Raw genomic sequence first — 24,618 nt, forward strand, 5'->3', positions numbered from 1 at the left:
CCAACATCCAATTTATATATATTCTTATATTTCGAAATTTTGGGGCTTTCACTTTTGCGGAAAGTGGATGTTCAGGACCTCGAATGGTTTGGAACACTCCATCTCGAAAGAATAGATATTTGAAATTCCTGAAACTGTCGAAATTTTGGGGCTTTGTTCCCAGAGGGGGGCGGGGGGTTCGAGGACCCTGAATGGCTCGAAAACACTTAAAATCGAAAGAGATAGATTTTTCAAATTTTTTAAACTTTCGAAATTTTGGGGCTTTAACCACCTGGGGGGGGGGGGGGGGTGGGGTTGACGTTGAGGACCCCGAATGGCTCGGAAACACTCCAAATCGAAAGAGATATAAAGGAATATAAGAATGTAGGCATTTACTGTACTCCTATCTACCATAATAACAATATTGACAAATAGAAAGCTTATTACCTACCTATTAATAATTATCTAAATAAATTAATAAATAACTCTATGTTTAAGAATTTACGTACATACATAATATTACACTTCAAACTATACACACCAAAAAAAAAACTAAGGGTGTTTGTGAAACTATATTTATTTGTCATAATGTTTAAAACGTTTGTAGTATTTCTTTATATGTAAAACTGTGGTGGCAATATTCCGCTTATCCAAAGGAGTATAGAAATTAATAGAGACATCACTCCCTGTACACACCACAAATCTTTGAATTAAGTATAAAAAAAACATAGTCCAAAATGAAACAAAGGATTTTTGTGAAACTATTTTTTATTTGTCATAATGTTTAAAACATTTGTAGGATTTGTTTATATGTAAAACTGTGGTGGCAATATTCTGCTTATCCAAAGGAGTATAGAAATTAATAGAGATATCACTACCTGTATACACCACAAATCTTTGAATTAAGTAAAACAAATAGTCCAAAATGAAAAAAAAGTATAAATAACAACTTATTTTACAAAAAAATTTATACAACTTGAATGAAAAAATGTTAACATCCGCCTGAAATTTAATAGAAGTAGGTAGATAAGAATATATATATATAAGAAATTAAATGAAACTAAAACATACATAAATAAAATTATCTCACACTCAACCAAACATAATGTTTAATGTGAAATAAAGGAAGATGGCAATTACACGTAACTATTCTAATTAATAAAAAAAATCAACTTTCCTGAAATAGTTAAATTCAAATTTTTCAACAATATATTACATAATTGATAAATATTTCTGGTCTTCGGTCTCAGCAGCCCTAAGACTCTTGACGCTCAGCAGATAAATTATAAACACTTAACCAAACTCCTTGCAAATAAGTATGTAATGTAAAAAAAAATAACAATATTGACAAATAGAAAATATTAGTAGGCCCTACCTACCTATAAATAAATTTCAAAGAAATTTATAAGTTTAAGAATTTATGTACCTACATAATATTAAACTTGAAACTATCCACACAATAAAAACCTAAGAATGTTAGTGAAACTAATTTTTTTTATTTGTCATAATACCTAAAATACGTATGTTTCCAAAATGAAACAAAGTATAAATAATGACCAATTTGACAAAAAAAATTGTACAACTCGAATGACATTGAAAACATACACGTGAAATTTAAAAGAATTATGAGTGCCCTAGGTAGGGAGGAAAAATATATATATAAGAAATTAAATAAAAATAATGGGTGCGTGTACTTAGGTACGCGCATGTGAAGTTATACTTCTTTGGCATCATAAAAAAATAGTTTTTAATTGCATGCAAAAATATTGCGTGGAGTCCCTTCGCGTGGAAAAAGTGAAACTTCGTAATGTGGAAATGAAAATAGGAAGGGGTAGAAATTGATTTTTAGTGAAATCATATTGTATCAAATCAAACTAAAAAAATAAAGGAAATAAATTTGTAACGATTCATAGATTGATATTCAGAGAGAGAGAGAGACCTATTGAATGTCTATAAAACTAACTTTTTTATGAGAGCAGATTTTCATGAAATATATCATGAAATCATTAAACGATAAAACCTGTTTATTTTACTAAGCGGACGGGTTCGCCCCAAGGAGAAAATAACGCGGCGAGACCTCGTGGACATAGAGAAATGACACACTCACTATTTATGTGTCTATGAAACATGATTTTTTTCTGCAATTTAAATTGTAATACACAAAAACGGTATTGAAAATTGAAACAAATATGGCGACACTTCAAACTGTCAAGAGCTTTTTTTTCTTACTCTCTACTTAGTTCCTTACAATAGCAAAACGTAACGTAATGGGTTGAAAGCTATTGCTCGGCAGACATAGAGGAATGACACTAACAGTTTGTATATCTATGACACACATTACATTTTTTAGTTTTTCTTAACTCAGAATCAAGATAAAATATCTAATTGTGAATCTAAACCATCCTTGAATCCCCGTGAACTCACACAAAAAATTTCATCAAAATCGGTCCAGCCGTCTAGGAGGAGTTCAGTGACATACACACGCACACAAGAAATATATATATAAAGATAAATATGTAAATTTGTGTTTAGGCTTTTGTTTATGAATGAAAGTCAGTTGTATAATTTTTGTTTTGTAAATTCATCCTGTATGGGGGGTAAAATAAAGGACGAAAATTCTAATGGGAATACCATTTATTTTTTAAGTTAAAAACGTTGCATTTGTTTCGTAAGCTTCTGAAGAACTATAATATGTTTTTAATGATTTAAGGGTTGAGTTATCAAAAGTGAAATTTCACGGATCAACATGAAAATAAATGTACGAAGCACACATAGAAACTGACGTGAATGAAATATATTCAGAGGTAAATATGTTCAAACACAATTATGCAATAAAGTATTAAAGTAATAACAAAAGCAAAATATTATTTTGCTCAAATAATTCAAACTTTTCTTTTTTTATAAAATGAGGTTAGATACTTTAGAAGAAACTATGCTTTTAATTTTAGGAAATTCACAATTCATTATTTTGCTTCTAATTTATAAAAAAATATTTGTGTGCTTATCAATGTTAGGTTTAGGTATTCCTCAGTTATACCGGTTTGAAACTCGGCAGACCAGCAGTTTTATAATAATAAATTAATTTTAATTATATATACAAGATTTTAGAAAAATATTTGATATTTTCTCATAAATAATTTGTATGAAAAGTTTTATAGTGGATTTTGTAAAATTTAATAGGGTTGTTTTATGTAGCCTAAGTTTTCAGGTTAAGACATTTGTTTTGGTTTAGCATTTGTTCTCCTTACTCTCAAACCGTGGAGGAAACATTGGAATGCCTAGATAGTAAACACTAGAAACTTTTCGCCCAAGAGAAGCCTGATTGGCTAAGGCAAAATTATGCATGGAATGTTACAAATTTTCTAGCTGATAGAGATGTCACCCCCTGTAATTAATTTTATTTATTACATTTACATTATTTCTGTTTTTTCTGTGTACTGATAGTGGAATGTGCTTGCTGACGAAGAAACAGATTTTGAAGTTAATAAACATTAAATGTTCACTATGTTTAATCATTACTGATGACAGTAAATTAATTAAAAATAAGGCACTATACGAATATTTTTCTAAAAAAAATACAAAATTTAAGAAATAAAGTAAACCTAACATGACAGAACATTACTTTGATGATTAAAATTACTTATGGAAAACATGCCAGCCTTTACTTGTGTTTTAAGTAAGTAGTTTTATGTTATTTCATAGTGATGATTCCAACCATAATTATTTTATCTTATTTGAAAACAATTACTAATATAAATTTAAATATTAGTGGGTATCTTAGCTGTATTCTGCAGCTCGCCAGCTACAGGGCAAAGAACTGCGCAGGACGCGAATTATTTCGAGTTGACTCTATTCTGGACTGCATGAAGTCCCAGTTAGTCACCTTTTAATGCGAAACAACACGTAATAAAACACTGTGCTGTGCTTTTCCCCACACAGCTACTTTCTAATATTATTATGCTAGATAGGTTTGATTGTTGGTTACCATTACTTTCTGCCGATATTGATATATATATATATATATATATATATATATATATATATAATTTGTAATAGTGTTTAAGGGTAGGTCAAACAACACAGATATTATTCAGGTTCTGGTAATTATGTGTAATATTTAATTACATGTGTGGCAATTTATTACATCGGCGCCTATTGCTGCACAAGGACCTAACCCACTTAACACAAATGAGAATTAAACACAACACAAAACATAGGTTAATATGACAGGTTCATTCATATCTCGGTAAATTGGTAAGGAAAATTAACATACGTTGAAACTTTATTAATTGCAAAAATTTTAAATAAAATTTATTATCAACAAATTACTGAACTGGGTTGTGGAATGACTATCATGTTCGTTAATCATCTGGATATTTACGTCGCACACATGATTACGATACAACAGTTCATTTAGGTCCATTCAAAAATACGTAATAATATGTTGCACTTTTGCGTGATCAACGAGTTAGCAATCCACAAAATCAAGTATTTAAATAACAATTTCAGTTCGTTGTAGAGTTCGTGTCCCTAGGCTTTAGCTCAGTTTTACGATCGGTAGAACACAAAACTATCTCTCTCGTTTCACCTCTGGGTTAAAATTGATAAATTAGATAGTTTACAATTACAATAATCTTTACTGTTTTTGGTTATTTAAAGTCTTTTAAAATGTTGATAATATAATTTAAACTCAATGTTCTTTCAATTAGTACGTCGCTATAACAACTTTAGTATGGCGCTGTTTCACATGGTATGGAGGGTTTTTACTTACATAAACTAATCACTCCTGGGTACATATTCGTCAGAAAATGCCCTAACAAACTAGTAAACATTTAACAACACGACGAAAAAAACTCATCCTTTGTTGCGGATGGTCTGAAATAGCTAATATCTTTTTTTCTTTTGAATTTTTGACAGGCTCCGCGCCCTTGCATCTCACTGGGACGCCATCTCTTACATAACTCTTTCTCAAATAGAAACGTTCCAGACGCCTTCTACTTGAAACATGGCCTCTGATTGGCCGGGGCGGAATGCTGTTAACGAAATTTACAAAATCACATCTTGTAAACAAAAGGTATTAACAAAGTTGCAAACACAAAACTGAATTAAATTTAAAAACAGAATTTCCAACAATGCCACATCCTTCGTATATGACACGTATAATAACACAGTTTATACGTTTTGTTCAATTGGTCCTTAGAGGTGTATATCTAATTGCCGGTCCATATATGTCTTCCCCACTACATAGAGCATATCTCTCATAGATATACCTAATTAATAGGAATATATATTTAATAACTTTTGCGGGCGAACAATATACAAATTAAATAATAAAATTTCATAATAATAATAACAGTCAATATAATAAGTTTTTATAAATAATAGTATCATTAAAATAAGTCATAACTTTCTGTGCATTCTGAAAATAGTAACAGCACAGAATTGCCGCCCTTGTCAATCATATTGAACTGCAATCGTTGACCTGTTCAAAACAGTACAATGTGATTGGCAGTTTACCGTCTCTCTCGCACTATGTACAACGAATAGCCTTGTCGCCTAGCGGCGCGCGCACCCCACATAAAAAAAAACTTGGAGCGACCGAGTTTCTTCTTCTTCTCCTTTTTTTATTTATTTATTTTTCTATCGTCCTTTCGACCGTTACACCAGACAATTCGCGCAATTTTAATCACTTTGCATCGGGTCGTCGCCGCTAGCAGACCTGCGCTGGAATGGTCCACGGGTTTTCCCGCGCAAAATCTTCTCTGCTGGACCTGCTACAGCTCTCCGACGGCGTCTACTCCCTTGAGCCGTTCCTGTTGAGAGGGACGTGGGAGGACATACTTACCGTAAGTAGCAGTCTCATATGGCTGTAGCGGGTGTATGTACATGTGAGTCAACAATGTGACGTTCTCCAGGACACGTCACGGCAGTGGATCAACGTCCACCCGCGGTGCAAACGTAATCCACGGTGGCGGCTGAGGAGGCATCGGGACAGCGCCCGACCTCAAAGCGGCCAACACCAACACCTGCTCCACACCTCACGTCGGCGGGATTGGCGTGTGGCGGCTCGCAGTACCGGACACCACGGCTCCTGGCTCCGCGGCGAACTGCGGCTGCAGCTGCCGCCCTACCCCACGAACACGTGAGAGGCGGCGTCGGGACGTCTGCGGTGCTGCTCGTGTCGGCGGAACCGCCACTTCTCACAAGGACGCACTCGTCGGGTCCCATCACTGATAGGTACACAGCCGTTGCGAACCGTATTGTGTACATTTTAACTAACACGTGTCCCGGTCATTAAACAGTCTTAAAACTCTTCACTCATGTGTGAATCGTGCACTTGTAACGCACGAATGTCGGCAGGCTAAGACATCTTCTGTGCTTAATGTAGCCTATCCACAAGCCAGTTCAGTATAAACTAACTCTATTAAAACAAATAGTAACTAATGGGATCAAATAACATCAGATATTAAATAATAAGTATAGTAACTTAGGCTAACCATTCAATAACTTTCAAAGTGAAATTGTTACATCTTAACAATAGGTATTATTAGCTAGATAACATTCAAGCATAACTTTAACTAAACTGATTTTCGTGTTAATGAAAGGGTTTGTTTACATCATTGTTAGGCATCCTTATGCCTTCAGGTTGTACCTGTTTTATTCTATGTACAATTTCATTATGCATCTCGTGCATTTCCATAAGAATCATTTCACAATCTTTCATAACTTCATAATATCAACAATTGATAAAATTAATAATTCTCACTAACATCTCATATCATATACATAACATCATATTTACAATATCACTTCAAGGAACATTTCATATATTTCATAATTAAAAGCATTTGTTTATGTTAGCAAACAAATCAACAATAGTTTTGATTTCGTTTAAGTACACGCATCATGTGTAACTTGTGCTTGGAAAGGGAACGCACAGTGTTTCCTTCTCTTTTATCTCTCTTTTATCGCAGCTTATCGCTCGGCGAAGGCGGCCTTTCTTTTTCTTTCTTTTATTTTACTCGAGTGTCTGATGAACTTTTATTTCTACCATTTCTCGCAAGGTAGTATTTTTTTTTTCTGTAATCAGCTGGGTTCTCATATAACGCAAACAGCTGTTTGGAAAGCGTATAGCAGTCTCCCTCTCATCTCAACCATTAGTTTCGTTTTCAGGCATCCGATGCGGGCTTCGCAGGACCCTGAGGGCTCTTTCACACGGAGAGCCGTGCGGCTCGCACTCGCGAGCGGGAGCTTTTTCCGCTCCTACCTTCCACTCTTTCACACGGAGAGCCTTTTTGGCTAGGGCGCTAGCCATTGCGTAGTCGCAAGTAAGCATTGGAATGGATCGTACAAGTGCCGTGGCCATGTATCTTCTTTACCGTAGGCGACGTCTTCGACGACAAAAACGCCGATGTACCAAAACGTATTGGGTACATCCTATTATTCAAAGGCGCGATGAAACAGGTGTTTTTGCCACGCTTTATCAAGAACTTCGACGAGATGGCAACAAGTTTTACAACTACTTTCGAATGTCATTGGCCTCATTTGATGAGCTCCTTGGGAAGATCAAGAATAGTATCCAGCTCGAAAATTCTAACATAAGGAACTGCATTCAGCCTGAACTGAGGCTGGCTGCAACATTAAGGTAAGTAAATCGCACTGTCTAAACAGAAAATTTATGTAAACCATGGACACCAACTCCTACACAAACTAAAATTCAATTTAATTGAACTAAAAAATCTTGAGAGAGAATAATTATAATAAACTCATATGTTCTTTAATTTGCAGCATTCTTTATTGCGAATAAATTTAGCAATATATATATTAAGCTTAAATAATGCACACTGAAACCTCAAAGTTTGTATATAAGTAATACAAAAGTTATTTCTAAAAATAATAATTAAAAAATAGAAAAATTTAAGGTATTGAAAAAAGAATATAGACAATGAAAGAATAATTAGGTAGGCAAACACATACTAATTGAAACAAGACAATTGCACTATCGTCCCATATCCTGTGGAAATGGAGTCTGTGTTGGAGACGTGGTTGTGGTATTGCTTGGGCTGGGAGAGGGCACACATGAGGTGGGCATTATATGCGAGTAGTTGTAGCAACTATGATTGGATTGCTGAGGAGTGCTTGGTTGTCCCCATGCAAAAGGCTGATTTGTCTGGTTTGTATCGATAACAAATGTAACAGCGGAGTGAGGTGGATTATTCCTTGCAGATTTTATTTTCTGAATCAAATTCAGTGCACCAGCTTGGAATTCGAGTACCTCATCATCAGTGAAGGTTTCCAGTGTTGGCACTAGTCCTTGCATGAAACAAATGTGTCTGTTTGGGGTTTCGAGTAAATGCAGCATTTTCTGCTCAAATTCGTCAGGGTGGCTTCTGGGTGTTTCTTTTCGTCCCTTCTTGTTTGTTGAAAGAACCTCCCTTTGTTGGGTACGGCTTTCCGGATTCGAGGGTACCGCACCTACGGTAAACTGTTGTTGATCCTCAGCTTCACCTTCTACACTTCCGAGGCAACTTCCTGGGTCACTGTTGTCACTGGCAAGAGAATCTTCAGTCACCCTCCGTTCAAAAACTTTCCTTAAGAAATCCATTTGGTCGTGGTAAACATACTTCTTGATTTTTTAAGCGGGGGCTCCTGATTTCCTCGCATTTTTTGCTCTGTCGAGTGCTTTTCTGTATCCATCTCTGATAGTTTTCCATTTAGTCGTTAAGTCCTTTTCTCCAACAAAAAAGAAATGATTCGTGTGACAACATAGTGAATTACCACTAGTATTTTCACAATTTTGTTGTTTATTTTCATGTTAACTTGTTTTAGTTTATTATATTTACAGAATGAAATAATAAAAATGATGTCAAACAACTAACTCGATAGTAACTGCAATTGATAAATAGGGAATTCGTATTTTGCATAACCGTATGGCCAATTTTCGTCCTTATTGTGTTAATAGGCTATAGTTTTTTTTACCAATCAACTGATAAATGATCTTGCACTATTACTATCTTTTCAGGCATGGGCGCAAATATGTAGGATTTCCAGGGGGGGCCCGTGAATTCTGTGGTTTAAGAATTTTGCGCTAGAGGTCAACCGAAACAAGTCTTCTCTGGATGATAAGCTCGTATGTTATACACTTTATTTTTACGTAAGTGATATTAACAATAAAGCAGAGCAACATATGTTTTAGTAATTATTAATTAATGACTATAAGAAATGATCTCTCAAACATGTTTGTATAATTTGCTAACCTAAATACATAAAATATCCATGAAAAAATCTATTAAAATAATATACGTGAATATAACGCTGTCCGTCTGCCACCAGGCTGTATCTCATGAACCGTGATAGTTAGACACAAATACTAAAAACATAGTAAAATAAATATTTAAGGAGGCTTCCATGCAACCAACGTGATTTTTTTGTTCGTTTTTGCTTGATATTGAAAACGGCAACAGTTAGACGCTTGAAATATTCACAGAATATTTAGTTATATATTCACTATAAAATAAATGATTAAATTAAAATAAAACAAATTTTTAAGGGGGCTTCCATACAACAAACGTGAAAACAGAATAAAATTTCACAAATGATGTATTTCTGTTGCCGCTATAACAAGAAATTCTAAAACAGAATAAAATAAATATTTAAGAGACATGATTTTTTTTGCCGTTTTTATAGATAATGGTACGGAACCCTTCGTGCGCGAGTTCGACTCGCACTTTGTCAGGGTTTTTTATGCCACATCACATAATTACTGCGATTCAAATGCTGTTCGTGAAATTCTTTGTTCACAGTTTTTGATGCGCCCTAAAAACCCAAAGCTCCAAAGCTAATAAACGTATCAACATCAAATGAACGATCGAATCATATTAAAACCCTTAAAGACTCTTTTATTTAGTAAAGGCATCAACCAGGTAAAAAAGAAAAAAAAACTTAATGACACAAATGAAAAATCTCGTAGATAGAACTATGAAATTTATCCTACAGCTAATTGAACCACATACATTTCTCGGCTTATTTTTAGTATAATTAGTATTTTGGCAGTGAATATTATTTAGTTAAAATATACCGCTTGATTAGTTATTAAAGAGACGCGTTTGCTTCCTTATTAACTTAAATACGAATGTGTAACGTTTAAATACTTCTTTCTCAATCTTACTTTTGTTTACTCGTGCAGTGTTGCAGTTATCAAATAACAAATGTTATAAAGTGATTATCGGCCATGAATTGTGAAAATTATCGTTTGATAATAAAAGGGGAGTGATTTTAAATTCCATATTGACGAGGAAAAAAACTATTCCCTGTATATTCAGATGTAACGTACAGAGCAGCTAGCCTTACAGAATGGAGATGAGCTAAAAAAAATTCCAGTCATGGTATATAAGTTTCAGTTCATAAATAAACTAAATTCTGCTATAATTACTGTTAAAGTATTAAGTTGTTTATTTACTGAAAAAAAAACATTACATAATCACTTAAATAAAATATATTACCTAAATAATAGTCACTACTTATAAAACAATCAAGCTTACCAGGTGAGAATCAGATTCTGTTTTCCGTTTCTTCCGCGTCACGAAATTATCCATGTTGATGTTTGCCAAGAAAGCAGAAGACTGGCGCACACGAGAGCAAAACCAATTTAAAAACAGACTACCTGAAACCTATAATACTGTCGTTTCAGAGGACAAGGTAGTGTGGGTATCAATGGGGAGGAAATGCTAACGGAACCCTACCCTAGCTTCGTCCTTTGGAATGAACGGTTTCTAGGAATTAAGGGTTTCAAAGTTCTCACTGGAAAACTCCATACCATGGCTTTCGCAGAAGGGGTAGGGGAAAATAACTACGGAACTCAAAGGTAGGAATATAAAGCATGTCAAAGTGTCTGTCGTCGTTGTAAATAATAATCTGATATATATATGCTGTGTACACCATTAACTTTAAAATCACGAAGTGGGCCCCCCCAAGGAGGGGCCCATTAATTCCAGGGGGACCCGGGCACACCTGGCCCCCCCGGGATCTACGCCCATGTTTTCAGGTACCTTGCAAGTGGTTGCACATTCACCGAGCTACATTACATGTTCAGAATCGGAATATCAACTGCATCCATGATTGTGAGAAGCGTTTGCGAAGCCATTTGGTCAACAATGAAAGCGGAAGTGCTCCCAGTCCCGACAAAAGAACAGCGGGAAAGCATTGCAGCAGGTTTTGAAAAAAAAGCTAACTTCCCACATTGCCTTGGTGCTGTTGATGGGAAACATATACGTTTGGTATGCCCTTTCAAAAGTGGATCCATGTACTACAATTACAAGGAATATTTTTCTGTGGTTCTCATGGCCATAGTGGATTCTGAGTACCGCTTTGTGTACGTGGATATTGGCAGCTACGGAAAGGATTGCGACTCTTCGGTTTTTCAACGTTCGAGACTTTGGAGTTCAATCGAAAATGGAACTCTTGAACTTCCGACCGATAAATGTCTTCCTGGTGCAATGGAACTTCAACTACCTCATGTTTTCATCGCTGATGAAGCTTTCGGGTTGCACAGAAACTTGTTGAGACCCTTTGGAGGACGACATCTTTCAGTTGAAAAGAGAGTATTCAACTACCGTTTAAGTAGGGCAAGACGTTTTGCAGAATGCGGATTTGGAATTTTATCAAACAAATGGCGAATCCTTCATCGGGCAATCAATGTGCAGCCAGATTTCGCTGTAGACATTGTTAAATGTTGTATTGTACTCCATAATTTCGTTCGTGACAGAGATGGTTTTGCATTCGAAGACACTATGACAATTACAGGACTGGAGGATGTACAACAGCAACAAGGAGTGCGAGGAACTTTGTCCGCCAACAATGTCAGAAATGCGTTCTGCAATTATTTCATGTCACCTGTTGGTGCGGTACCATGGCAGATGAATGTAATTTAATTATGTAATGCAACAATGTCAAACATGTCTTCTGTAATTGTTTTAAGTTACTTGTTGTTGCTGTAACATTGCATATTAATTTAACACTGTAATGCAACAATGTCAGAAATAATTTCTGTGGTACTTTGCAGCGCCGCGTTTTTATTATTTTTTTATTTTATTTGTAGGTAGGCCTACCTGCCCAGTAACAAGATATGTAAAATGAACAGAAACAAACAGTTCATTAAATAAAAAGAAACACAAAAATTGATGTAGCTTCATATTTGAGTACTTATTTTACTTGGCTGGTGCACTGCCGTGCATTCAGACTCAAAATTATTTTATAAATATGTGTATACTAAAATATACGTATATACATAAATACGTAAATACAATTTCAATTAATATGTGTTTTACTTTCACCTTACCGTATTTCTTTTTCTCAGGCCCGGACAATGTTTCAAATTCACCGTTGATTTCTTCACACACTTCCCTCCAATTTCTAGCCACTTCATTCCGGTCCTTGTATAACTCGGTACTTTTGTCCCAAAGGGTGGGCCGGATACGCACTGAATTAATTAAGAACTCGACATCAACATCCATCTTGAAAGCGAGAGACTGAGGAGCGAGAGCTATTGTCGCCCTTCGTGTGAATGCCCCCACTCCTCCCTTTGCATTTCGAGGATGAAGCGCGACCCCCGGCCACAGCGCACGGCTCGCGATGCGCGAATCCGGCTCGAGATGCACGAGCCTTGCCGGCCCTCGCTCGCGCGCCCTGAAGGCCCGCAGTCCCCGTGTGAAAGCTCCAGTTGCACTCTCTGCATTTCAGTCTCGCGCGCCTCGCTCCCGCTCGCGAGTGCGAGCCGCACGGCTCTCCGTGTGAAAGAGGCCTGACTGTATACTCATATCATTCAGAAATTTCTCTGATAGGAATTGTTTCTTGTTAAAATAACTTGAGATTCATGATCTCGATGCAAAGGATAGTTCTATCCTGACAAAGCCAAGTGAAACAAAAAAAAAGTGCTTTCATGATAGCTTGCAAATTTTTTTTCTTTTTTTTTTTTTCTGGCTGACTCAATTTTGCAGTAACTTAGTACTTGTTTATAATACAGCCTGCTGACATTTACTGCAACAGTGTACTAAGTCCGCGACATAGTTGTTAGACATTGAGTTTTTCAGGTCTTCGTTTGACATCATATTCGCCTACTCAACGATTACAAACATAAACAAACAAAATCTCAAGTGCCACGTTGAATGAAATTAAAGTCTTTTGTATAGTTTTTTTTTCACAATAAATAACACAGTCGTTCGTATATATCTCGTTATTATTTAATAAATATCATTATTTAAAATAACCAAGTGAAATTAATTTAAAGAAATAGCTTCCTAATACTGAGTGGATTTGTATGCGAAAGGAATGCATACTTTTCTACTCTGCATTCAGGGCAGAATGCAACCCTATGAGATCGTTTGCAAAGACCTACTTCAATCATAGAATTCGTGTAAAACAAAAGTATTACATTTGCAAAAAAAAAAAGAATTTTTTTTTTATCTTCTTCTGCAGCAGGGTTTAATAAAAAAAAAAATCTCGGCGATTGTTCGTAACTTCAGTGATGTGTTGTGCTTCGGAAAAATTGGAGTAACCACATCAGTAATTCAAGGTAACTTTATTATTATTATTATTATGCTAGTAGTTGCAAAGTGTTCATGTGCTTCTTAGATGCTTTGTAGAACAGTGCTCACCCATGTTTACACAGCTAGGCCATACTTCTCTCACACAAGTTAGTCGACAACACACAAGCTAGACATTTCTTTTTGCTAGTTAGTATGATAGTACTTACAGATAGGCGCATCTCATTACATGGATTCAGGTATTACTGTTAGTGAACTTATACTCACACGAAGAATAATGCAAACCAACTGACAAACAATATTATACACATAATACACTATTAAATTCGAAGATTCATTAAATCTGTGTTGGTGGCATTTCACTTCACCTCACTACAGGCAATAATAAGCGGGAATTGCACTTCCGCATCGACGCGACGATAATGTACCAAGCGGGTATCACACTTCCGCTACACATTAGGTACCTGTCAGTGGTTGCAATACGCCTCACATGGCGTATCAAATTACACAGTAACCATTTAATACCTTTCACATTCATACTGGTCAGGTCCTGGCTCTGACCTAGACATTCCGATTGCGCTCAGCTGTTATAGTACCTATACTCGTACTATACAGGTGTTTCACTAGCTTGTGTCGAACTTGTTCACTGGGACACAGGTTTCTTGTAGGCTCTCAACTGCGAAATATTATACCGGCCTACTGGTCGGCCTGTAGATGGGTCTTCCAGAGCATAACAATTCTCTTGAACTATGTCAGTTATGACATATGGTCCGTCGAAAAGCAGAAATAATTTCCTGGTGACATTCTCCCATGCCTTGCTGACAGGAGATGTCTTCTTGAGCACAAGGTCGCCGATATTAAATTTAGACAATTTGGATGCTGGTTTCCTTCTTCTTCGTACATCAGCTTCTGCTGTGAGCTTCATTCTTACGAATGCTTCCACTTCTTCTCCTGTGGGTAGTCTTGTCCTTTCGGGCTCCTTGTCACAGTGGGGTATAAATTCAGGGTTGATCGCCGCCGATCTATCCAGGCTCAAAACTTCGCTAGGGGTTATTCCGATTGAGCTATGCACAGTATGATTAATAATGCACTCTACATAAAGCAATTTATCTCGCCATGACTGTTGCGAGTGGTGACACAATGTTCGTAGCAATCCGCCTATAGACTTCATGAGTCTTTCCACCGGATTACTCTGTGGATGTCTCACGCTTATAGTAGTCGGTGTTATACCTAGTTTTCGTACACCTTTCTGCCACAGGTCGCTAGTGAACTGCGTACCTCGGTCAGACAACACAACTTTTGGCGTACCGATTTCGTCCACAAATGATTTCAATTTATTTAACACTGCTTTTGCAGTTGGGTTGACAATAGCATACAATTTGGAAAATTTATTAAATACATCCTGCATTACAAATACATGTCTGACTCCTCCCTTCGATTGTGGTAAGGGTCCAAACAAGTCGACCGACACTAATTCCAGTGGTGTTGTCGGCAGGATAGGCTGTAGCACACCATGCAGGTGCTCTCCTGGCGGCTTCACCTTTTGACACAGATCGCAACCACTTGTGACCTTGATTACACATCTGGACATTTTAGGCCAGTACAACTGCCTCTTTAGTGCTTCTGTCACCTTCTTGCTTCCCACATGTCCGAGCGCTGTGTGGGTCTCCCAGGTGATTTGTTGTCGCAGATCAGCTGGTATCACTGGTTTCCAGTGATCTTCATACAATCCTGTTTTCCCAGGCTTGGCGAACAGGGTGTTGTCGTTGCACAAACAGTAGTGTTGATGTATCCTGTGGTCATCTGGCTGCTTCTTGAGCTGGTCAGTGATCTTCTTGCAGTATTCGTCTGCCTTCTGTTTTTCATTCAGATTGCTCAAAATTTCTCTTAGCTTGGTGCCAGGTTGGAAAATCTTAGCAGATGCAGGAGCAATTACAAATTCCTTCGGATGAACTGAAGTTGAAGTTGCATTCTCCTGTAGCTCATGGATTCGACTGAGGTAGTCTGCTGCTGTATTATTCGATCCTTTGATGTGCTGTATCCTGATGTCATACTCTTGTAGTAAGAGAAACCATCTGGTTAACCGGCTGCCAAATAACTTTCCGGCCTTTAAGCAAGTTAATGCTTGGTGGTCAGTGAGTAACACAATAGTTTCTCCCAGTAGCAAATCTCTATATTTTTGCAGGGCCCACACTATTGCAAGAGCTTCTCGCTCTGTCACAGTATAGTTCCTTTCAGCTTGGTTTAGCGTACGACTAGCCAGGGCCACAGTCTTCTCCACTCCTCCATCTTCCTGGGCTAGCTTGCATCCCAAAGCGGTGTCTGATGCATCTGTGTACATGAGGAATTCCTTTCCTTGCGTGGGATGATAGACAACATGTTCAGTTAGGAACAGGTTCTTCAAATTGGTGAAAGCTTGTTCATGTTCTGCGCTCCAAATCCATACTTGACCTTTCTTAAGTAAGGTAAACAAAGGAACTGCACACTGGGCTACTCTATTCGAATAATTTCTGTAGAATCCAATGATACCAAGGAAAGCTCTCAGCTGTTTTACATTCCTGGGAGTTGGAAAATCTTGAATACATTGTAATTTTTCTGGTGATGTCTTTATGCCTTCTGGTGTAAGTATGTGGCCTAGGAAAGGCAGTTCCTCCCTGCAGAATACTGATTTTCGGATTTTTACTGTCATGCCTGCCTCATGCAGTTTTTGTAGCACTGTGGCAACATGTTGGATGTGTTCTTCGAAGCTAGATGATGTGACTAGGATGTCGTCAACATAGGCCCTAGCGAATCCTTGGCATTCGGGTCCCAATGTTGCATCTAGGCATCTTGTAAAATCTGCCACTGCATTGCACAGTCCGAACGGCATGACTGTGAAAACGTACTGTTGGTTTCGAAATAGGAATGAGGTGTATTGGCAGGAATTTGGTTCCAGTGGTATTTGCCAATACCCGGACGACAGGTCCATCGTAGTGAGGTATCTCACCCCTTGGTACAGCCTTAAAATCTCAGATGTTTGCACCGGGCTCTCTCTGTCCTTCACAGTTATTTTGTTTAGTTCTCTGGCATCCAGACATAGTCTAACGGTGCCATCACGCTTGCCTACACATACAATCGGGTTGGCGTAGGGACTCGCTTCCCTCCTCACTACCTTCCAGTTGATCATCAGTTGCAGGTAGGCTGTTGCTTCTTGTACGTACTTCACTGGGATGGGGTAGGATTTTCGACGATATGGCGCATCTTCATCCACTCGAATTCTGGCTTGGTAAAACTTGTTACGACCTGGCTTGTCAGTGAACACCTGTTGAAAACTCTTCAATACTTGGAACAGCTGTTGCAGCTGGTTGGGTGTCACACTTGCTGCACCTTGCAGTGACTGTCGAATGTCCTCCAATGAGGCTTGTAGCTGCTCGCTGGTCTGATTGCTGTAGATTCTCATGTGCATGGGTTCATCACATAGAATTCCCACAAAATTGATCCTTACGTGCCATTTGCTGTTAAGGGATGTAGGTTTGTCACTATCACTTGAGTGAATGACACATAACTTAAAGTCAATCACAACACCAAATTGAGATAGGAAATCGGTTCCTATTATAAGGGGTTTTGCTAGGCCTCTTACTACTAAGGCAAACATCTCCTTAGGTTGGCCTAGGCCTCTTACTGATATCAACACCTGCCTGTTGACAACAGGGCTTGCTCTGTATGTCACCCCAATAATTTTCAGTGCTGGCACTGGCAGCTTGGGTAAGTTCACTCCTTGCTGCTCGAGGTACTTTACCAAATCTTCACTGATGCAAGTGACCTCAGCGCCACTATCTATCAAGGCAGTTACTTCATGGTCACAAATCTTTAGTGTCACTTGGGGACAAATGGCGTACACTTGAGGTATGGATTCTTCCTCATTTTCATGATACAAAAATTCTCTCTCGCTATCTCTTAACATTACTGTGCATAGAAACTTGTAGTAGCTGACACAACTGTACACTGGAGTTGTGTTATCCACCCCTGAGTCTGGATAGGGGTTTTCCGTTCGGGGCGATCGCACGGAAACCCTTTCTAGTTTAACGTGCCCGTGTTGGCACGTCCCCCTGGAGCTGGTGATCTGGCTCCTTCTTGACGATTCCACTGTCGGTTCCCTGCTGCTTCAGACACAGCAGCTTTGAATTCTGCTGCCACCTGATTTGCTGGTCCCTGGTTGTAGTACGTCGTCTGCTGAGATGTAGACGGTGCAGCAAATGGTGGTGGGAATGTTGTCATCTGTGTGTTCCGGTTGTACGAGAGGTGGCTGTTCTGGGCATGGCCGCCACTTGTCTCGTGAGTCCTGGGGGCATAGTGGTATGGCGGGCGGTAATCCTCAGGTTTGCCGTTGTAGCAGGGCTCGTCGGTATGGCGGTACTTCTTGCAGTACTCCAGCTCGTCTTCTGACGATGCTCTCCGGCGGCGGTCTGCTGACTCCCTGGGTGGCCGTGACTCTGGCGAGAATGATCTTCGCTTGTTGTCTCGGTAGTCCCCCTGCCTCCGGCGGTGGTTTGCTTCGTCATCGCTGTGGTAATTCCTGGAGTTGGACCACCACGTCTTCCTCTTGTGATAGGGGGTCTTTCTGTAGCCTGTCTGGTATTGATTGTTCCGACTAGGTCCTCCTCCTCTTGGCTGCCAGTTCATCGTGTTCACCGCTGCCTGTCTGAGCTCCTTGGGTTTTCCCTCGCGATTCTGCCAGTAGTTGTGGACGGGCTGTTGTCGGTGGGGCTGTGGAACCCTCTCACTCTCCTCTTTGGTATTGGGTGCTCGGTCCATTTTCTCAAGTTTATCATAATTGAGAAGGCGCTCGCGGAACTCTGTCACATCACGGTATGGCAGGCCTGATAACTGCTTCTGATACTTGAGTGGGAGCTGCGTGAGGATGGCCGCGATGAATTCATCATCCGTCATGGGCTGATCCAAGTAGCGTGTCTTCTCAAACATTGCTGATAGATGCGCTTCCAAGGACGCACACTTCCTTGGGTCATACTTCTCCGTGTGAAGCTGTGCACGGAGGTGACTCTGTATTCGGATGTTCCAATACTGGTAGTGGAACAGGGACTGGAACTGGGCGTAACTATGCGTTGATGCACTCAGCATCTCCCACCAGTAAAATGCCGGTCCTTTCAGGGCGCTGTTGAGACACTTCAGTATCTCTGTATCTCTCAAATGAAAGGTTGAGGTGTACTCCTCAAATCTTTTCAGAAAACGGATGGGGTTCTCTGTAGCTCTGCCAGCAAACGTGGGCATAGCTTCTGCCCAATGCTTTGCTGGATGGTGCATGAGCGTGGCCGTGTCAATGTTGGATGGGCTCAATATAGGGGTTTCTCTGGGCAGATCCATTTGAACGGTAGGATGATTGTGGATGGGTAGCCGTGGAATTGTGTACATCTCACTGGGGTACGGTTGCCTGTCTACTGGGGCAGTCGGTACAGTTGACACAGGGGCTGTGTGTGACGGTACATGAGCTTGGCGGTCAGCTGACTCACTCCTGGGACTGGGGTGTACACTAAGGTGCTCGATTCTATCTCGTAGTGTGGCAGTAGCCACCTCCATGTCCTCCAGTCTATGTTCGAGATGCTGGAGTTGTCCTCGCACCTCCTCCCTAGCGCTAGCTTGTCCCTGGTGTTCATTTGAGATCATGTTTCGTATGGATGTTACATGAGTCTCCAGACTGTCCACACGACTACTGTTTTGTGATACCTGCTCAGATATCTGCTGGACCTGTTCGTGTTGCTGGGCCAGCCTAACCTCAATGCTGTGTTCCAGGCTCTTTAATCCTGAGTTGGTCTGATCCCTCAGCGCTCCCAACTCAGCCGTAAGCCGCCCCATTTGAGTATTGTTCTGTTCTAATTTCGCATTTAGGGATGCATTATGCTGCTCCATTTGAGTATTATTCTGCCGTAATAACTGCATGAGTGCTTCCAGTGTCACAGGTGATGTAGCAGTATTATCTGGCAATGGTGTGATGTTAGGGACAGTGGCCTCCCTTTCCTCCTGTTCCCCTGTTGCTGGTGACATGAGCCGCCCTAACCTCTCAGTCACGGTGGTAGAGTGATCACTAGGTCCCTCCACACAAGTGTTCCCTGGTGAACCCCCTGCTGATGATGTCGCCGTGTCACTTCCTGAATTCCCTGTGTTATCGCAGTCTTCACACATACTGTCACGCCTACTCCTGAGCGAGTATGTGGGGTGGTTGTGTGCCATGTTATTATAATGGATTAGATACACTATGCAGGATCAAATAACAACTTGAAATAAGGTGTGACAACTCAGTGTCAACACACTCGGGCCCCACGTTGGGCGCCACTATCTCTGTGCTGTGCTTTTCCCCACTCAGCTACTTTCTAATATTATTATGCTAGATAGGTTTGATTGTTGGTTACCATTACTTTCTGCCGATATTAATATCTATATATATATATAATTTGTAATAGTGTATAAGGGTAGGTCAAACAACACAGATATTATTCAGGTTCTGGTAATTATGTGTAATATTTAATTACATGTGTGGCAATTTATTACATCGGCGCCTATTGCTGCACAAGGGCCTAACCCACTTAACACAAATGAGAATTAGACACAACACAAAACATAGGTTAATATGACAGGTTCATTCATATCTCGGTAAATTGGTAAGGAAAATTAACATACGTTGAAACTTTATTAATTGCAAAAATTTTAAATAAAATTTATTATCAACAAATTACTGAACTGGGTTGTGGAATGACTATCATGTTCGTTAATCATCTGGATATTTACGTCGCACACATGATTACGATACAACAGTTCATTTAGGTCCATTCAAAAATACGTAATATTATGTTGCACTTTTGCGTGATCAACGAGTTAGCAATCCACAAAATCAAGTATTTAAATAACAATTTCAGTTCGTTGTAGAGTTCGTGTCCCTAGGCTTTAGCTCAGTTTTACGATCGGTAGAACACAAAACTATCTATCTCGTTTCACCTCTGGGTTAAAATTGATAAATTAGATAGTTTACAATTACAATAATCTTTACTGTTTTTGGTTATTTAAAGTCTTTTAAAATGTTGATAATATAATTTAAACTCAATGTTCTTTCAATTAGTACGTCGCTATAACAACTTTAGTATGGCGCTGTTTCACATGGTATGGAGGGTTTTTACTTACATAAACTAATCACTCCTGGGTACATATTCGTCAGAATATGCCCTAACAAACTAGTAAACATTTAACAACACGACGAAAAAAACTCATCCTTTGTTGCGGATGGTCTGAAATAGCTAATATCTTTTTTTCTTTTGAATTTTTGACAGGCTCCGCGCCCTTGCATCTCACTGGGACGCCATCTCTTACATAACTCTTTCTCAAATAGAAACGTTCCAGACGCCTTCTACTTGAAACATTACCTCTGATTGGCCGGGGCGGAATGCTGTTAACGAAATTTACAAAATCACAACTTGTAAACAAAAGGTATTAACAAAGTTGCAAACACAAAACTGAATTAAATTTAAAAACAGAATTTCCAACAATGCCACATCCTTCGTATATGACACATATAATAACACAGTTTATACGTTTTGTTCAATTGGTCCTTAGAGGGGTATATCTAATTGCCGGTCCATATATGTCTTCCCCACTACATAGAGCATATCTCTCATAGATATACCTAATTAATAGGAATATATATTTAATAACTTTTGCGGGCGAACAATATAAAAATTAAATAATAAAATTTCATAATAATAATAACAGTCAATATAATAAGTTTTTATAAATAATAGTATCATTAAAATAAGTCATAACTTTCTGTGCATTCTGAAAATAGTAACAGCACAACACATGGTCCAAAAAGTAAAAATTAAAATTGATCAAATATTTTGAAATGGAAGCACCTATAAGTTGTTTAAGCTGTGGAAAAGATAAAGTTTGGATCAGCAACAACACAAGAAATTATATCTTATATAGCGAGAAAATTTCACTGAGAACTGAATTATGTTTGGTTTTGCATCTATTTATCAATTTTGAGGAGGAAATTTTCAGCCAGAGCATGCATCGACAATCCTAATTTATGAAAAAAAAAAACAAGTTATAACCAGTTCTAAATTATAGAAATAACATCACTACACTAGATATTGGTGAATGCATAAATAAGGATTATTGGGAAACTATACCATAATAATGCAACTGCATTTCACACTCAAAATTTCGTAACTTGTCTTGCAGAAGTTTTACTGTTGATGGTTATAAATGGCGGCAGGGAACCAAGCCTGCTCCGTGAAGCCGGGTAGGGGGAGAAGACGTCCCAGAGGCGGCCGAGAGAGGGTGGTATGTGGGACTGGAAGTTGAGGAGGGGGAGGGGCTGTGGCCAGTGCCACTGATATCGCAAATTAAACAACTGATTAGGTTAATTTTTAAGTTAAGTTTTATAATAATTCGTTTTATGAATTTCCCACGATTTAATTCAATGGTATTATGGTTCTTAGAGACTATCAGCTTGGCAACATGATCGCCGTACCTACTAACGAGAACATTCTATAGACTCGGAGAATTTAATGTATATTTTTTTAATTGTACCAGATTTAATTATTGTTTTATATTCAATTTCTCATGCGCAGCATATATATATATATACATAATTGGACATGCCTAAAGAAGTGTGAGCAAGTGAAAGACTGGAACTATTTTCGCTGGCACGCGACAGCGGCGCGCTGCAGTGACTGAGCCGCTGACAGGTGGAAAGAAGTCACACTTGGCTCGGGCGGTTGTGAAGCCAGAGCTCGCGCAGAAAACGTCATGAAAAATATTAATGGCATGGCGTGTATACGTCCGGGTGTGTTGTACGTTTAACCGGGTGTTTACCGTAAGGACGGTGCTTATTGAAAAGTGTCGCCGCGAAACTTTTAAAGACGTCATTTATATTTCTGCAAAATGCACCGAGCGGTAATTGCAAGTGGTGTGAAAATTTTCACTGAAATTGTCAGCGGGTTGCAATTCATAAATTGTAGCACCAAGTTCTCGTTGCACAGCAAGCGACGTGTTTCTGCGGCTATGAGGAACGTCTGTGTAGCAGCCAAGCCACTGGGTGCTTGGAACCTGCAGTAGTAAAATTGCATGTTGCAATTTTATGCTCTCACGCATCACCGGCGCGCCGGCCAGCGATTTGCCATGTAAGTAACCAGCTTGTAGAACTTTAGTGACTGTGATTTAAATAAATAATATTACGTGGTGCACATTATTTAACGATGACCGGTCCGTCAGTACCTTAAGAAACGTGAAGTCCGCGCCGCAAACTTTCGTGGAACAAATTATTGGACTTTTTTTGCAAGTTACAATTTTTTAAAGTTGCGTTAAAATTTTTTTTTGTGTGTAGGCTGCCCCAACGAGGCTGACTTTAACTTGTAACTTTTAAAAGTAATAGTAGGAAAAATAAGTCATATATAACTATTGTAAAAACATATTTTAAAAATATAAAATTTATAAATTTATTTGAATATGTATTTAAATAATAAGAAAAATCTGGCCAGATTATTTTTTTTAATGTAAAACAGGCTTTAATTTGTTATATTTTTAAAGTAATTTGAAATGTTGTACTTATTAATGTATGCAAGTTGAGAACTTTAATACTCATGTTCGGTGGTATTTTTTGTGTGTGCCGAAGCTAACAAAACGTAAAAGCACCATTAAATTATACTTTTTATTTGTGTTATTTTAGCTATTATTAATGCTAGGTCCTTCTTAAATTTTCTGCTGCTGTTGTTTAAGGTTAACGATCTTAAAACATGGTAAGCAGTCCAAGTATTTTCGGAGTTGAGTTGAAAATATATATATATTTTTTTAATGTATATATTTTACAATGTTTGAGCCTCCGCGGATAAATAAGACTGTTCCTGGTAAGAGGTGACGACTGCACTGTCTGTTGTCTAACTAGGGGACAGAGTCAGGACATCCCTACTAGTGGTGCGATACCAAAAGCCCTAAGGTTGAGACGAATTTTGCCAGATGAATAGGTATCAAGATAGGGTATGCTGCGTGAAAGTGGAGGGGAAACATACCGCTCTCGTGACGAGAAAAAGGTTCATAGGTCAGGAAGTGAAAATATTCCCGAGTAGATGGTACCAGTACTGCCATGGCAGTACCTCATGTATCTCAATGATATATCGTTTGAACACCAGCGGGTACCTAAGAGGGCTACATACTGAAAGTTGCACGCTACAGCAAGACCACCGAATAGATGTGCATGGTATGGCAATGGTAATGTGCACCTGTCATGTAAACCATAGGATGATAGCAATGAGGTATCTCAATCGCAGGTGCCTGCTTACGGCATGTGGGACAGTGAATGTGGGGTGGTACCTGTGCGAGCGGCGAGGTGCGGCTGCTTCGAGAGCCACTGCTTGATGTGAGCGATGCTGTCGTCGCGTCTGTCCTTGTCTTCGTGCAGTTCCTCAGCAGCTGCCACTGCCAGGTCACCCGGCAACTCTCGGACCGCCATCCTGGACACTGCGACCAACCATGCCCGGACTTATCTGACACGCCATGTATTGTATTCAATTTTGTTACATTACTGGGTTTTAAGGGTTATTCCTGCAGATTTATCACAGGTGCTCTCTTGCGTTTGTTGTTTAGTCGCAAGTCATGTCACTAGAAACATACCAGGTGATATTTACAAACTATAAGATGTCACAAATGTGACCGTAGTTGGGAACACTTGAGTGACTTATGGCTGTTATTAGATTAATGTCAGTATATATTTTGCTACATAATAAAATGTTTAAAAAATTTGTTACTAATTAAGGATACGCCTCAAATAATAGCAGGTAAAAGATAATGAAATAATCCAATTCATTACTGTGAAAAGTAAAATATTGAATTTTGCTACAAGTGTAATAGCTGCATCTAGATAGTTGAATCCAAGACAGTAAAACTTATAGTGAAAAGAAAATATTTCTTTTGGGACAGGATTCAGTTAAGAAGCCGAGAGCCACCTGCCAAATTTGATTCCTTCATCTTGTATTTCACCATAAAATATTCTGAAATCTTGGATAACCTTAACTTTGACACCAACCAACATCTTAGATGACCTCCATCATCACGG

At 38.7% G+C, this 24,618-nt stretch overlaps 1 protein-coding gene across 4 annotated transcripts in view; it reads right to left on the reverse strand.

The window, feature by feature from the left end:
- Window positions 1–24,618, reverse strand: part of LOC134531634 (alpha-tocopherol transfer protein-like) — a 288,390-nt gene that overhangs the window by 63,519 nt on the left and 200,253 nt on the right. For all 4 annotated transcript variants that reach the window (XM_063367396.1, XM_063367392.1, XM_063367395.1 and 1 more), the window contains one exon: window positions 23,877–24,023. In XM_063367396.1, the coding sequence (XP_063223466.1) occupies window positions 23,877–24,015 (139 nt within the window). In that variant the 5' untranslated portion in view covers window positions 24,016–24,023. The remainder of the gene's footprint in view (window positions 1–23,876; window positions 24,024–24,618) is intronic.

The sequence above is a fragment of the Bacillus rossius genome, chromosome 5 (genome assembly GCF_032445375.1).
Source record: "Bacillus rossius redtenbacheri isolate Brsri chromosome 5, Brsri_v3, whole genome shotgun sequence".
Taxonomy (NCBI): domain Eukaryota; kingdom Metazoa; phylum Arthropoda; class Insecta; order Phasmatodea; family Bacillidae; genus Bacillus; species Bacillus rossius.